Source organism: Capricornis sumatraensis, chromosome 11, assembly GCF_032405125.1.
Source record: "Capricornis sumatraensis isolate serow.1 chromosome 11, serow.2, whole genome shotgun sequence".
NCBI lineage: Eukaryota > Metazoa > Chordata > Mammalia > Artiodactyla > Bovidae > Capricornis > Capricornis sumatraensis.
The window spans coordinates 46,130,848-46,142,875 of NC_091079.1; the positions used below are offsets into that span (position 1 = coordinate 46,130,848).

General features: G+C 41.8%; 1 protein-coding gene across 1 annotated transcript in view; it reads left to right on the forward strand.

Annotated features, from left to right (window-relative positions):
• The window catches only part of CLVS1 (clavesin 1), a 147,065-nt gene that overhangs the window by 111,731 nt on the left and 23,306 nt on the right, over window positions 1-12,028 (forward strand). The window contains exons 3-4 of the mRNA XM_068983840.1: window positions 5,072-5,182; window positions 9,056-9,291. Of these exons, the coding sequence (XP_068839941.1) occupies window positions 5,072-5,182; window positions 9,056-9,291 (347 nt within the window). The remainder of the gene's footprint in view (window positions 1-5,071; window positions 5,183-9,055; window positions 9,292-12,028) is intronic.

Here is a 12,028-nt window from a genome sequence, read left to right on the forward strand (position 1 = left end):
GGTAGAATTCAGCTGTGAAGCCGTCTGGACCTGGGCTTTTGTTTGCTGGAAGATTTCTGATTACAGTTTCAATTTCCGTGCTTGTGATGGGTCTGTTAAGATTTTCTATTTCTTCCTGGTTCAGTTTTGGAAAGTTGTACTTTTCTAAGAATTTGTCATTTCTTCCACGTTGTCCATTTTATTGGCATATAACTGCTGATAGTAGTCTCTTATGATCCTTTGTATTTCTGTGTTGTCTGTTGTGATCTCTCCATTTTCATTTCTAATTTTATTGATTTGATTTTTCTCTCTTTGTTTCTTGATGAGTCTGGCTAATGGTTTGTCAATTTTATTCATCCTTTCAAAGAACCAGCTTTTGGCTTTGTTGATTTTTGCTATGGTCTCTTTTGTTTCTTTTGCATTTATTTCTGCCCTAATTTTTAAGACTTCTTTCCTTCTACTAACTCTGGGGTTCTCCATTTCTTCCTTTTCTAGTTGCTTTAGTTGTAGAGTTAGGTTATTTATTTGAGTTGTTTTCTTTTTTTCTTGAGGTATGCCTGTATTGCTATGAACTTTCCTCTTAGCACTGCTTTTATAGTGTCCCACAGGTTTTGGGTTGTTGTGTTTTCATTTTCATTAGTTTCTATGCATATTTTGATTTCTTTTTTGATTTCTTCTGTGATTTGTTGGTTATTCAGAAGCGTGTTGTTCAGCCTCCATATGTTGGAATTTTTAATATCCAATGCTTTTTAAATCTATTTTGTACTTTTCTAGAATTGGTAAATTTTTTGTAATAAGGAAATAAATTAATTTAAAATAAACAGAGGGAAAGATGTTTTATGATTTGAATATCTTTATAATGTGAAATATTTTATTTTTACTGATAAATGCATGAAATGCACAAAAACGACTCCCATTTTCTTTTGTTTTTGCTGTGCCAGTTGGGTTATCCTAACACTAGGCATAGATTTAGAAGTGTTTGAGACCAGAAATTTCATGGTGTTATAAGATACCTAAAAGGCGTAACCAGAGATAGAGGGAATCATGCTATATGGATGACGACAAGCATACCTGCAAAACAAATTTTAAAATTCACAAATCATGAGTTCCCTAATAGCAAGGGACCAAAACTGCTCCTTTTTCCCCAAGAATCTAATGGTTGATGCCATTTTCTTGAACCTGGAGTATGTTTTTGGAGCATAGAGTTTAGTTGCCAAGAACTCAAAAAACAAAATGTTATACTGTCATAGTATCAAAGTTTACTGTCTTGAGATAAGTCTGCTCCAGCCCCTAAGAAATGCACCTCTGTGAGGATAGTGGATCCCTTGGGGTCCTGGGAGACATTTGTGGGACAGACTATTTCTCCTTTATCTGTGGTTTGCTGATGAGATTAGGCAAAATGAGTAACAATGATGGGCATTGTATAAAAGATGGTTGTGTTTGTTAATTTTTTTCCCCCTCACCTTTCCCTGTGCATAATACACACACACACACACACACACACACACACACACACACACACACTCACCCCATTACGAATAATGCAGTCAGGTTCATTCAAGGATACTAGGAACATTTACACATTGACCTTATTACACAAATGGGCTTTCCAGGCGGCGCTAGTGGTAAAGAATCCACTCCAGGTAAAGAACTCCTACCAGTGCAGGAGACACAAGAGACATAACTTTGATCCCTGAGTCGGGAAGATCCCCTGGATGAGGAAATGGCAACCCACTCCAGTATTCTTGCCTGGACAATCCCATGAACAGAGGAGCCTGGTGGGTGACAGTCCATGGGGTTGCAAAGAGTTGGACATGACTGAGTGACTGAGCACACTTATTGTACAGAGGGGCCTTCATTTGAATTTTATAGAAGGGACCTGAAGAAAAGCAAGCCTGTGTGAAAGCCTCAAAATCAAGGCATAGGATTTTACGTGCATTACTGTACATATTTCTTTGCCAACCTGAATGAGAAGCCAACTTCAATAAAATCCTACACATTGAAGATTGTAGACTCAAAACCAGGATGAATCCACAGACAACTGGCAAGTCTCAGCTGTTTTTTCTTTCAGTCTCTTCTGAAGACAGTGTTGCTATCTTTGAGAACTGAGTTTCCATAGACTAAAATTAAGACTCTCTAGATTTTTTTTTAAGGTTAATATTTTCTTTGAGATTTTACCTAGTGCCTCTGCAGTATTATTTACAGGGTTTTCTTCCATTTTACCAAACTAGAAATTTAATAAATAGACTCTCAAGAGAAATAAAAACCTTCTTACTGGCCGTTTTCTTACCAAAAGAGTGTGTGTAGTTTGGCTGCTCACTGCTCAAAAGCCAATAAACAGGCCAGGTTGGTAGAAAGGAAAGTTGCTTTATTTCAGATGCTGACAACTGGAGGGGAGGGTGACAGACATTTGTCCAAAAGCCTACTTCTCCCACCCCGACCAGTGGCAGCCAGTGGGGCAAGAGCTTTTATGGACAGAAGGAGGGGGGCTACATGCAGAAATAGCAATCAGCTCTGACAGTCGTCTTCAAATTGGTCATGGGTGGTCTGACCAGCATCATCTTGGTTGTTTTAGGTAGAGTTAATCTTCAGTTCCAGGGCCCATTTGTTCCATTTCTTTGTGGCCAGTTCTAGGAATGGTGGCAGCTCCTGTCCTAGGTACAGTCTGCTCATCATGTAGTTACCTTCTCCACCTGATGTTGGAGTATCTACAAGACAGCTCACAGGACATGGCTCAGAATATTATCTACAGCCCTGGAGAAAGAGCTAAAGATCCTTGACTATGTTTAATGACCATATTATTATTATTTAGTCTCCTTGACCTATTTTCCTTTGTTTCCACATTTCTCACTTCTCTGATTAAATGTATTTTTTGACTGAAGTTTTCCACAAACAAAAGGCAGGCAGAGGACATGGTGGGTGGGGGCCAGGACCATAGGATTCTGCTTCCTTTCACAACTGGAAAAGATTCTAAAACCCTGGTTTACAGATAAATCCTTTACTTTCATTCTTCTTCTGCAGCCCCAGAACCCACGTGTAGCATGTAAGACAATGAATTACAGTTATTTTTAGTTCTGAATTAACAAGCTCAAGAGGCTCCAAAAGACTGAGGTTATTGCTTAGCACTCATTGCAAAGAAAAAACTTCTGGGAAAGGTCTTTCTTTTTAAGAAACCAGTGAATTTTTAGATCCCAAGCTGCACCTAAAAGAGAAAAGAAAATCTTATTAAGAACTTCTACCTTTCTGAATTTGCACTTGAAATAGTGTGAAATCTTGACAAATGTACAAATGGATATAAACAGTCTTCCCACCCTTACTTGGTGGTTTCATTAAGTTTTCAAAAGATAGAATAAACGAAACAAAAAATACACAAAGACCCTCAAAACGAAGACCTTTTATTGAAACTGTCTAGTTTAAGCTTCAAAATACTACTTTGTACTCTGTAAAATGTCTGAGTGTGTGCTAAGTCACTTCAGTTGTGTCCAACTCTGGAGGCTTATATGCGAGCTAAGTTGCTTCAGTCGTGTCTAAATCTTTTCGACCCAATGGACTGCAGCCCACCAGGCTCCTCTGTCCATGGGATTCTACAGGCAAGAATACTGGAGTGGGTTGCCGTGCCCTCCTCCAGGGGATCTTCCTGACCCAGGGATCAAACCCATGTCTCTTGTGTCTCCTGCACTGGCAGGTGGGTCCTTTACCACTTGTGCCACCTGGGAAGCCCGTAAAATGTCTATAAATAGAGGCAAAATTATTGTTTGTCTAGATAGAGGCAAAATTATTATTAAGTTTTTTTAAAGGTCAACCTTTAAGCACAGTTCCATGTACTTACATTGGAAACTAGGTCTCAGTGTAGAAATTGCCCAGGGAGCCTATAGACTCAAAGGCTTCTGAAAAAAGTTAATAGCTCTCTTTCCTTGTTACTAAAAAAGATCCACACAGGGCATTTCATACACTGCAAAGAGCAGCCAGTGGCCTGAACTGTTAGCTCAGATAGGAGACTTCTGCTTTCACTCCATCTTGCTAACGTTCTACAAAGATGTTTGTTGCCGTAAAATTGATAGCCATAATGCTTGGCAATTCGAATCACGTTAGATGTTCCTTCTTTTTTAATTCCATTAACCACAATGAATGCAGTCTTCAGAAGCCCTGCCTCAGGAGCACAGAACCTGGTGCTGTGGGACCAGCTCAGGGTTCATGATCAAGGTCCTTTGTTCTGTGGGTCTAATTAGCACCCAGAGCAGCTTCTCGGTTTCTAAGATTATGCCCTGAGCTGGATTCTAAAATTAGAAACATTTTTAAAAGTATTTATATTTCCTATATTTAAAAAACTAAATTTTTTTTATAAAAAGCAAATATTTATTATATACTTATATAGTACATTATACTAATAATATACACCCTTCACGTGTTCATCTGCAGGAAAAGAGGACCTCAGTTAGGGGAGTCTGCTAGCCCATCAGTGAGCATGTGTCTGTCCCTGGAACCTACTGGGGGAGGATGGGTCCCGGGATGAAATAAGGAGCTAGTTCTGAAACTGGTGAAAAAGAAGCCACAAATGTTAGACGTTGTCAGACTTTGAAGGACTTCAGGGAGCCCCAACTCTGAACAGCCTTTGAAATCCTTTTCCACCAGCTTCCTACACAGCCTCCATCACCCAGAAGGTTTAGTTATGGTCAATGATCCCTCACCGGGGAGGGCTGGGGCAGCAAAGCAGAGAATGAGGGTAAACAGAGCCTTCTTGTAGGGCTCATGAGAACTAAAGCCTGGGTTCTCTGATGCCACGGAGAATCCCAGCCCCTTCACCATCCAGGCTGCAAGTGTCCCAGTGCAGTGTCGGGGGTCACGTGATTGTGACTCAGAAATGACAGGCCTGATGCATGATATCTTAGTTGTGGAGTTGCAGGGGAACAGAGACATGATGGGAACAGAGGGAACCTTAACAAACGGGAGGTAGGTGTGTTTCCTCTCTCTTCCACCATTTGCTGATGTTTCAATTCCTGAAAAGAAGTAGGCCCTCAAGGAGGTGGTCCGGCTGTGCCCATCTAACCTGTGATGTGTGCTGATCACTGTGTGTTTCTCTCTTTCCACCCAGGACAGCTTTCCTGCCCGCTTTGGAGGAGTCCATTTTGTCAACCAGCCCTGGTACATTCATGCCCTGTACACGCTCATCAAGCCATTCCTTAAAGACAAGACCAGGAAACGGGTAATGAAAACAAAACCCAACAAGAGGAGGTTCAGAGGGACAACTGCAGAGCCCCTCCACTCAGTCTCCCTCTGTCTTTATTTTTCACTGTGGTGGTTTTTTTTTTTTTGCTTTTCTGCAGTCCCTGAACTTTTGAGCCTCAGCTGGAGTTTTGCAAATGGCCTGGATTTAATCAATAATTTAGTGGCACTGGGTTAGTTTAGCGTCCCAGTGACAAACCAAAGGAAGCATTGAAGGCATGCAAATGCCAGATGCCCCTTTTACAGTAAATGGTTGTGGGAGATGCCAGGTCAAACAGCTTCCTATTCACCGAATATTTTAAGAACTTACATTTTGTCCTGTGAATGTGTTATCTCTATAAAGAATGTTGATGGTTTGCCTTTTTCCCCGTGACTCTTGGGTCATAGCTGCCAGCTCCATCACCCTTGAGGCTGGGAATGCATTCTTCTTTAGAAATAATAATGCTCACAGGAAAAAGGCTTTTAAAATCTTGATTGTATCAGCTGATGTCATTTGGGAAGCCAGCATCCTCCAGCAGATTTCCCCTGCCCCTCCCCCCACCCTCGGCCTTCTGATTAGCTGAGAAACCAAGCATTCTTTAACTTCTCTCTGAATCTCTGTTTCCTCATTTATAAAATGGAAAAACTAACACCCACATCAGAGTGGTTGGGGTAATTTTATGAGACACACAGCATAAAGTCATTCTTGTAGGAGAGACTCTGGAACACTCATTTCTCTTTCCTATTTAGCTCTCTTTTCTTATAAGCTTTCTGATTTCAGCTATCACCTAGCTCAGGGACACCACCTCTTAAGGGAACAAGAGTCACTTTTACAGTACCTTATACAGGCCGCTGGGCTTCCCAGGTGGCGCTAGTGATAAAGAATCTGTCTGCCAATGCAGGTGACACGAGAGACATGGCTTCAATCCCTGGGTTGGGATAATCCCCTGGGAGATGGCATGGCAACTCACTCCAGTATTCTTGAGTGGAGAATCCTGTGGACAAAGGAACCTGGCAGGCTACAGTCCAAAGGGTCGCAAAGATTCAAACACGACTAAAGCAACTTAGCTCACATATAAGCCTCTATGTCCCAGGGACTCCATGCTGGGAAAGAGCTCAGAGTACTCAGAGGGGAATGATAATGAGGGGGATCCCTGCCACATATACACACTCTGCAGGGTTTCCAACTCCTAAAGCTCAGCTGTTTCCAGATCATTGGGGAACATTGCCATTGGGTATGGGATGCAGGGTAATTCTCCTGTCTGCAAATGAATATGGAACCTGGGACTAGAATTGGCCAGCCTCAGGAGGCAGAGGCATTCTAGGACATTCTGAGATCTGTCTGGGGCTCACGATGGTGACAAGAGCCGAGAAGTGCCTTATATGGTTCCCAGCATGGCGTCGTGCTTCCCACTGGCCTCATCTTCTACTCAGGAAGGAGCCACGGCATTTCCTCCCACAAGGCAACCAACATGTGTGCTCTGCCACTGAAGGAAGGAGCTTCCTGGTTCTCTGGGTGCAGAACAGAAGCTGACAAATGGGGATTCCACTTCCTACCTGCCAAGTTCCTTCACTCCACAGGACCCCCAGAGAGAAGGCCAGTTTCAACAATGCACCTTTTCCTATGAGAACTGGATGTTTTGGGTGGGTGCGTGGGCACCAGGACCAGTGTTTAGCTCCAGCTTTTCCACATTTCAAATACTATAATTCCTCTACTGAGACATTCTGCAAAAGCCAGAATATGTGAATTTCTTAAAAAAAAAAAATTCTTGTTAAAATTCAGTCATACCCAACCATCCAGTGTCAGAAAATGTGCATTGTTTCCTGAAGTGCTACAGTATTCCTGTGAAGAATTTTAGCACTTAGCTTCTTGTCTCCTTCCTCTTTAAATGATGTTGTTACATCACAAGTTAAAATTCAGTACAACAGGGCAAGGTAGGGAGTAAGGCTCTGCCTTCCAATGCAGGGGCCACAGGTTTGATCCCTGATCAGGGAAGCAAGGTCTCACATGCTGCAGAGTGTAGCCTAAATTTTATTTTATAAAAAGCAAATATTTATTATATACTTATGTAGTACATTATACTAATAATATACACCCTTCAGACATGTTGTGAGTTAGGTTCCAGACCACTGCAAAAAAGCAAGCATCATGAAAGAGCAAATCACATGTATTTTTTTTTTCTGTTTCCCAGTGTATAAAAAAGTTACATTTACACTATACTGTAGCCTATTAAGTGTGAAATAGCATTATGTCTAAAAAAAAGTTCATACTTTAATTAAAAATACAAAACAACAACAAAAAATTGTAATAGTTACATCAAAGATCACTGATTGCAGATCACCATGACTATTATAATAATAATGAATGAGTTTGAAATATTAAGAGAATTATCAAAATGTGACATAGAGACACGAGGTTTACTAACACTTTAGAAAAAGGGCACCAATAGACTTGCTTGATATAAGGGTGCCACAAACTTTTGGTTTATAAAAAGTATAATATCTGTTAAGTGCAGCAAAGCACAATAGACAAGAGATGCCTGTAGTAACAGCGTAATGTAATACTTACACGATATATTATTATACTATATGTAAGTATTTTAAAAATCACATTTATTCATACATTTCTTCATGGTTAAGTGTGCGCATGTGTGTGTATAATTGGCCCTGTACTTGGGAACAATTAATGCGCATTGAGCCTGCAACATGAAGAAGTGTGGGAATCGATGTCATTATACAGATGCACTTTGAATAAACTTTCAGGAGTCAATTCCTAAATTACAAGCAATGGTAATTATCGACTTGTGGCTTATCCACTTTATGAATTCGTTTGAAAATATTATTTGGGGGTGTTTTCTCCCCTATGGCTAATTACATCACCATCCATTATATGCTTTGAAGATGCAAACTTGTTTGTGGAGGGTATTGGCAAATCCAGACAGAAACAGAAAATTGTTGCAAAAATATCTCACAATAAATTCCCAGGTCATAGTGTCCAATTCCATTGCTTAAGAAGTGACTGAGAGTTTTCCTTGTGCCCACACCACCCTGGGAGCTAGGAGAGTATTAAAAGGGGTAAAAAAAAAAAAATGGTCCCTTTCCTGAGCATCCTGCTCTTCCTATGGGGGTTGTTTCATTGTTGAGTTGTTCAGTCATGCCCAGCTCTTTTGCCATCCCATAGACTGTAGCCCACCAGGCTCCTCTATCCATGGGATCACCCCAGCAAGACTACTGGAGTGATCTTCTAGATCCAGGGATGGAATCTGTGTTTCCTGCATTGGCAAGCAGATTCTTCATGACTGAGCCACCAGAGAAGCCCTCTCCTATGGGAGAGAAAGACATCAATGAACAAATCAGAAAAACTTAGAAGTCATCTCACAATGAACGTTTAATTTGGGGAATCGGAGTCAAGTGGGCAGGTGTCACTGGGGCAGATTGAGGAAGTCTTTGCCACTAGATGTAGGCCGGGGAGGGATGGGGAACATTGAGGAGGGTCTAGAGGAAGCTTAAGGAAAAGAACAGTGCAATGTGGTGTGCATGAAGCATGATCAGGGGTTTGGAGGGTCTACATTCCTACTCTTTTCATCTGCAGGGATCATTAAGAGATGACTATACGTGTAAATTTGGACCATGGCCAAAAAAATACCCAATTTATTCATGAACTTCATTTTTAAAGACTTAATTCAGCCCCCTTTCTGAGCAATAAATTAACATTTTATGAAGACTAAGCCACAGACACAAAATTGAATGCCTCTTTAAACTCCATGATCACCAACAACACATCTATTTTGTCACTGCTAGACTGTGTATTAGGTTAAATGCTCGATCATATGTTTTGGATTTTTTTTTCCTTGCTTATTATTTTCCTTTCCAGATTTTCCTGCATGGAAACAACTTAAATAGCCTCCACCAGCTAATACATCCTGAATTTTTGCCATCTGAATTTGGAGGCACTCTTCCTCCTTATGACATGGGAACATGGGCCCGGACGTTGCTTGGTCCTGACTACAGCGATGAAAATGACTACACTCACACTTCCTATAATGCAATGCACGTGAAACACACATCCTCCAATCTGGAGAGAGAGTGCTCACCCAAGCCAATGAAGAGGTAAGGTCTGGGTTAGCAGAGCCTTCCAGTTAGAGCTCAAGAGGCATTTTTTATATAGGGGCTATTTCAGGTAACCCTGGTAGCTCAGATGATAAAGAATCTGCCTGCAGTGCAGGAGACTCAGTTTCGATCCTTGGGTCAGGAAGTACCCCAGGAGATGGGAATGTCAACCCACCCCAGTGTTTTGCCTGGAAAATCCTATGGACAGAGGAGCCTGGCGGGCTACAGTCCATGGGGTCGCAAAGAGTCAGACGTGACTGAGCATGCATGCATTGTGAGTTAAGTAATTGAAGACCTTTATGGGCACAGAACTTGAATAAAATAAATTGCAATACATTCTCAGTTGATTTCACCAAAATTGAAAGTAAATGCAGCTTGGCTAGCTCAGAAATACTGTCGTCCCCATTGTATGAAAGAAGCAGTAGAAGGCTTGGCCCTCGGTCATGTCGTGATTACGGTTTTGGTCTCAAGGGAGTCTGTTAATTCACACAGAATGAAATGTGGGACCTTTGAGACACATTGGAGGAAAAAGAAACCTGCTAGAAAATGTTGCTATCATCAATGCATTTGGAACCATTTATTGAGCATTTACTTGGCCACAGGCACTGATCGGGAACTGGGAGTATGAAAATGAATAAAGACATAAAAGAAAAAGAAAACAGAGAAGAGGGCCTTGGGAAAAATCTGCCAAGTAAGACTTCTAGCAACCTATTTCTACTGTGAGCAACAGCTGAGCTGGGCTCTGAAGGATGAGAATCAGCAGCCCAGGCTTACAGAGCGGGGAAGACAAGACAGACAGAGGTGTGGAGACTGTGGAGGGGTGGGATAGTCTGGTGTGGCAAATTGGTGTGAAAGGTTCAGGAGTGAGAGTGGGAATGAAGTTCTACAGATGGCTGGTTGCAGGTGGGGAAGTAAATTGTATGCTGTAGTCAATAGAAGACCATGAGTGAGGGCTTTTAAAATTGATATACAAATAATGTGCAAGTACTTTGTTATTATAATCAGTAAAGCCTTATTTTATCTTTTCAACCCCTAGTCTCCAGTCTCAATCTCTATGCCTCCCCAAAGGAAGGGTTGGACTGGGGTGAGCCCTTCCATTCTCTTTTCCATACATTACACATAGCTATATACACCCAGAGAAAATATCTAATATTGTGCATTGTGTGGTCTAGTTCAATAGGGCTGCTGTGACAAAGTACCACAGTCTACAATGGACCAGGTACCTTAAATCAGGGGTCCCTAACCCAGTACTGGTCCAATACTAGTCCATGGCCAAAATACTGGTCTGTGGCCTGTTGGGAACCGGGCCACATAGCAGGAAGTTAGCACCAGGCAAGAGAGTGAAATTTCATCTGTATTTACAGCTCTATTGCTCTCCCATCATCCCTGGGTGGGACCATCTATCTGCAGGAAAACAAGCTCAGAGTTCCCTCTGGTTTTGTATTATGGTGAGTTACATAATTACTTCATCATATATACTATAAGGTAGCGTGTTCAGTTGCTCTGTTGTGTCCATCTCTCTGCGGCCTCATCGACTGTAGTCCACCAGGCTCTTTTGTCCATGGGATTCTCCAGGCAAGAATACTGGGGTGGGTTGTCATTTCCTCCTCCAGGGGATCTTCCCAACCCAGGGATCAAATCTGCATTTCTTGTATCTCCTGCATTGGCAAGCGGATTCTTTATCACTAGTTACACCTGGGAAGACCCTATATATCACAATAATAATAGAAATAAAATGCAAAATAAATGTAATGTGCCTGAATCATTCTGAAACCATCCCCTCCTGCCACCCCGGTCCATAGAAAAACTGTCTTCCATGAAACTGGTCCCTGGTGCCAAAAAGGTTGGGGACCACTGTCTTAAACAATAGAAAGATTCTCTCATAGTATGGGAGCTACAAGTCCAAGATTAAGGTGTCTGCAGGTTGGTGCCTTCTGAGGCCTCTCTCCTTTGCTTGTAGATGGCCATCTTCTCTCTGTGTCTTCACTGGGTTTTCCCTTCATGCATCTTTATCCGTATCCTAATTTCCTCTTCTTACAAGAACACTACTCATATTGGCTTAGGGCCCACCTTATTTGGTCAATATCTTAATAACCTCCTTAAAGATGCTATCTCCAAATACAGTCACAGTCTGAGATACTGGGGGTGAGGACGTCAACGTATGAATATGAAGGGGGACAGACATAGCTTATCTGTCTTTATGTAAGCTCCTTTGATGTTGGTAATGCTAGGTGTAGCTCATGTTTTCAGCACTGTGTCATGTTCCAGAAAGTGGATATATCACAGTGCAGCCATTTCTCTTCTGATGGACTTTTAGATTTTTTCTGAGCTTTCTTCTCTGTTCTAAGCAGGGCTCAATGAACCTTTTTGATGTGCTTCCTTCGTTCTCATGGGAATGTTCCTCTGGGTAGATGTGGAGCCTTGTAGCTGCTAGGTCAGAGGACTGTGCACCTTAAATTTCAATCACGCTGCCTAGAGACCCTCCAAAATGACCTCACTCCCATTTTGGGTGTGTGAGAATATCCCTCTCAGACCCATTAAAAGTGCTTGATATTAGCAGACTTCACTTTTTTCTCCTGAGTTATAATTGACATAATGCTTCTGACATGGCTCAGTAGGGAAAGAATCCGCCTGCAGTGCAGGAGAGGCAGGAGATGCGGGTTTGATCCCGGGGTCAGGAAGATCCCTTGTAAGAGGGCATGGCAACCCACTCCAGTATTTTTGCCTGGAGAATTCC